The 1471-nt window shown below is 40.2% G+C and overlaps 1 protein-coding gene across 1 annotated transcript; it reads right to left on the minus strand. All coding sequences in view use genetic code 11, as the record gives it.

Annotated features, from left to right (window-relative positions):
* Nucleotides 1-38: 38 nt before the first annotated feature.
* EGR_11257 (hypothetical protein) lies at nucleotides 39-644 on the minus strand (the record flags this gene model as incomplete). The annotated part of the gene is made up of 1 exon (XM_024500501.1): nucleotides 39-644. One exon carries the CDS (start codon nucleotides 642-644, stop codon nucleotides 39-41), a length of 606 nt encoding a protein of 201 aa, XP_024345085.1.
* Between the last annotated feature and the right edge of the window lie 827 nt (nucleotides 645-1471).

The following is a 1471-nucleotide window of genomic DNA, read 5'->3' on the forward strand; positions in this document are numbered from 1 at the left end:
CTAAGAATTCGCAGACAGCTATTTTTTTTAATTGTGCATCACTTTTGCTTCATTGATTTGGTTTCCTTTTCGCAGTCAAGGTATCTTCGACTCCCATCGTCAAAAAGCATGTCGAAGTCAGTTAGGCCACTATTACTCGTGCTAAAATGCAGAGCGCTTACACTACCCATTGAGCTGGGAGTCTCAAAATCTGACATCTCAAGGTCGCCACCTTCCACTAATTCGTCCATTGCACCGAGGTCCAACAGTTCTGGGTCAGGCTGCATAAAGTGATGGTCCTCGTACACCAAAGTGCGCCTACTTCCGCCATCTGTAATGTAAGTTTTTCCTTTTCCGATCCACTCACTATTTCTTACAAGTTGCCGCTTCAAGGCAATACTAATTAACTTACGCCGACTATTGTAGCTATCAGTGAATTTACCTTCCATAAGCTGGATTTTTGGATCAAACTCCATGAGGCTTCCATAACGTGTTTGAGTGAAACTCTGTTTAGACGATGAAAGGTTCATTGAAGTTGCCCCCGTCCTTGTAAATAGTCGTGTGTTTATCTTTTCTAACGACGCGAAATCACTTGCTGCTAAATGACTAGCTTTGACGGTAAGATCTTTCTTCTTTCCTGGACTACTGATCCTCAGATTAGACATTCACCCCTAGGGTCAGGATCAGTATAATAAGTTATGTCAATTAATAGAACTTCCAATTTACTTTTATTCAAGATAAGAAAAATGCTGTATCTGTGGCAAGAGCATAAACCAAGAGGTAGATTTAATTAGTATTGTTTTTCACCCATTACCTATTCATTTAAAGGGTGGCTCGGGAATCTACCAAACTACAAATGATGTGGGATAACTATAACATTAGGAGAATTTTAGCTTTATTTGTCAACGAAAGCAGCAGAGGCCACTTTTGGAATGTTATTATACTTGCTGTCAAAAAGCACTCAAAAGCAGAAGTGAATGCATGCGATCAGACAACCACCTATCCACCCAAGAATGGACAATTCACCCTACATTTAGTTATATTGCGTTCTCAGTGCAGACCAGTCAACGAAAATCTATTTTTTAAAGCTTGTTGCTTTTAATGTAGCGTTGCATGTTGACGTTTCTTTTAATTTTGTGTATAATTTATCATCCCATGTATTAGCAGCTCAAAGTTGCCCTTATCGCCGGCTGGGAATCCGCCCTTGCTTTTTCTTCTTAAAATTTGGTGGAGCGATTGCTTTACTATAGCCCCTCCCATCTTCGCGATATTTAGTAGTCATAAATAGGGCAGAAATTTTGAAAAAAATTGTGCAAATTGGTTTATATTACGCCTTTACCAGTAATACGCGTTTTGTGGCACATCACGATATTATCCTTGGCTGATTTATTCTCCGATTTGAGCACAGAATGCTCTGAGAGCTCCCAGATCCCATTGCTCTGTACCCCTGGAGGTCAGCTGCTGCAATGTTGCATTTAGCCGGTGATAAATT

Source organism: Echinococcus granulosus, assembly GCF_000524195.1.
Source record: "Echinococcus granulosus chromosome Unknown EG_S00646, whole genome shotgun sequence".
NCBI lineage: Eukaryota > Metazoa > Platyhelminthes > Cestoda > Cyclophyllidea > Taeniidae > Echinococcus > Echinococcus granulosus.